This window comes from Rhagoletis zephyria, unplaced genomic scaffold, assembly GCF_001687245.7.
Source record: "Rhagoletis zephyria isolate East Lansing unplaced genomic scaffold, Rhagoletis_zephyria_1.1 Rzeph_scaffold_43679, whole genome shotgun sequence".
NCBI classification, from domain to species: Eukaryota; Metazoa; Arthropoda; class Insecta; order Diptera; family Tephritidae; genus Rhagoletis; species Rhagoletis zephyria.
The window spans coordinates 1-2,328 of record NW_016200734.1 but is presented as its reverse complement, the minus strand read 5'-3'; the positions used below and the strand labels follow the sequence as shown (position 1 = coordinate 2,328).

At 32.2% G+C, this 2,328-nt stretch overlaps 1 protein-coding gene across 1 annotated transcript; it reads right to left on the bottom strand.

The window, feature by feature from the left end:
• Nucleotides 1-547: 547 nt before the first annotated feature.
• Nucleotides 548-1,869, bottom strand: LOC108355238 (uncharacterized). The gene is made up of 2 exons (XM_017606406.1): nucleotides 1,581-1,869; nucleotides 548-722 (listed from the first exon to the last, which is right to left on the bottom strand). The coding sequence occupies exons 1-2, from the start codon at nucleotides 1,841-1,843 to the stop codon at nucleotides 662-664; spliced, it is 324 nt and encodes a 107-aa protein (XP_017461895.1). The 5' UTR covers nucleotides 1,844-1,869; the 3' UTR covers nucleotides 548-661.
• Nucleotides 1,870-2,328: the final 459 nt, after the last annotated feature.

The following is a 2,328-nucleotide window of genomic DNA, read 5'->3' as shown; positions in this document are numbered from 1 at the left end:
TTTGTCAGATGCAAGGAACGTAATAGATTTACGTTCTTTGTCGGATAGTTGGTTTGCGCTCAAGGCGCATTCATAAAGGTGATAGAAATTGCTTATTAAAAGTTCCGTGTATTTTGTTATTACCCTTTGGTATATCAGAATGTCTAAACGAAAGACATCCTGAAGTTACACCATTTCGCCTTGGATGACATTCTTCTGTCCTAGTGTAGAGACAAAAATAGCATAGCAGCTGTTCAAGTAACACCACCTTGTTTAGATGCGGCTTGGTTTGCGCTAATGCCATGTGCCAATTGATAAAAAAAATTGGAAATTTTGACTGATGAAACTAAAAATTTTAAATTTCTCGTGGTGAATACGAACGACAGAAGTTAACCTACATAGCTTATGGGGCTAGGTAAAATTTTGGCAACACATAAATATATATGCACAGTATCAAGGCGCATCAATACAAGGTGGTGTTGATTGAACAACTGATTTTATATTTTTGTCTCTTTAACTACTGTAATTTACAGAATTTTTTCTAAACTGAACTTAAATACATATAGCAATAATAAAAATATTTATATATATATTTTTATTTTATTTTTTTTTATCATCAATCTTATTCTAATATACATTAGTAATTATAAAACTGAATATATTAAATTAAGCAAACAGTTGATTATTCGTCCTGTTCAAGTGGCTCAAAATTTAGGCAAACTTGCGTGAGTTGTGCTTTCAATCTATATTCAACGAAAAAGAAATACAAATACAAAAATTCGACAATTGTTTTTAGTTGTAGCGAAGGCATATCAAACAGGTAAATAGTAGCATTAGAGCAAAAACAACATTTGCGTGTATTTTGTTGTTGCTTCTGGTATCGAAAGTGTCAAAAATTGTTCCGATTTTTTTTTTCGAATAAATTGAGATCGGAAAAAATAACGGCCCTTATTATGGTTCACAACTCAACTTAATCAACTTTGTTGAGTTGTGTCTGAGACAACTATTCATTGCTATTGCCGTTCACAACTGTTTTCAGTTGACTGTAGCCATTGAAAAAGTCGGAAATTCGATGAAAATTTTGGTATTTTAATAATATTATGTTATTTCAATGATATTAAAATAATTACAATCAAACAAATGGAAATTAGTTACGAATTATGTTTTACTGATTGCTCGAGGATGCTATTATCAAACACCTGGCAGACAACTATGTTTTCAAAGCTGAGTTGAGTTGTGTCCAACAATACCAATTTACAACTCAACTATCTTCAAAATTGTGAATCAACTATCATAAAAATTGTGAATCATAATAATAATCTTTCTTACCCAGTTGCACGACCCAGTAATCAGCGGTTTAGCTGCTGAGTTGGGCGAACGTTCCAAAAGCTGCTATTCAATTGCTTGTTTTGTATGGACAAGGGTTTCATATGCAAATAGATTTTAACAATTTAGAATTTTTGTGAGAAGAAATTAAAAATATTTGTCATTTTCGAGACCAAATAATTGGAAAAAAAAAAAATCAAATCAGCTGATCTACTGATACAACCTGTTCAATGTGTCTTGGCTGTAGTTTAAAAGAAATATATGTATGTATGTACCTCTGCGCGTCGTTGTACTCATATCTATAAAGCTCGCATAATATATATTGAGAAAATATTTCTTCCCATTTTATATTAGCCTCCGATCCTTGCGATTTGTTAGTAAACGGCTTCACACGCGACACAGATATTAAAGGATCCGACGTAAAATTTTCCAAATTAGTAGCCTCATTTTTAGGCAAACTCTGCGTCCTTTTTTTCACAAGAATTTCATTAGTAAGAGTTTGTTCATTATCCATAGCGCAATCCTCGTCAGGATACATCACTAGCGATGTATAATCTTTTTGTATTTGAGTAGAATCTACCGAGCAAATATTGTACTCCAAATCCCTCTCATCCTGTGGTGGATTCCGCACAGAAGTGTTACTTTGTTTTTCGAAGTCCTTGTTGAAAGAAGTATGAAATTAATGATTAATACAAGATTTAGTAAGCACATATCTACAATGAAGTGTAATCAATAACAAAATTGTCAACCTTTACAATTTTTTTAAGTTTATTCGTTTAGTAAAAACTGCATAGGCAAATATAATTCGAAAGTTGATTTAAATTTGCTTCCCGGATGTAAGCTTTCATTCGCTAGTGCTTTTTACCGCTCTGTTCTGTTTGTGCATATATGTACATCAGGGTGGTCCAAAAATGTGTGTGAAATAGTACAGTCGGAATTTTTATGCTCTCACCCCCTAGGATTGTTGTATACCGAAAACAATAAAATATATAAAGTATTTTTTCCCATACAAAATACATTGAA

Bases quoted from the DNA above. Each gene is read 5' to 3' on its own strand.
- LOC108355238 (XM_017606406.1), bottom strand. From the start codon at position 1,843: ATGTATCCTGACGAGGATTGCGCTATGGATAATGAACAAACTCTTACT. The intron at 723-1,580 runs GTACATACATAC...CGTTGAATATAG, and splicing joins GAGTACAACGACGCGCAGAG to ATTGAAAGCACAACTCACGC.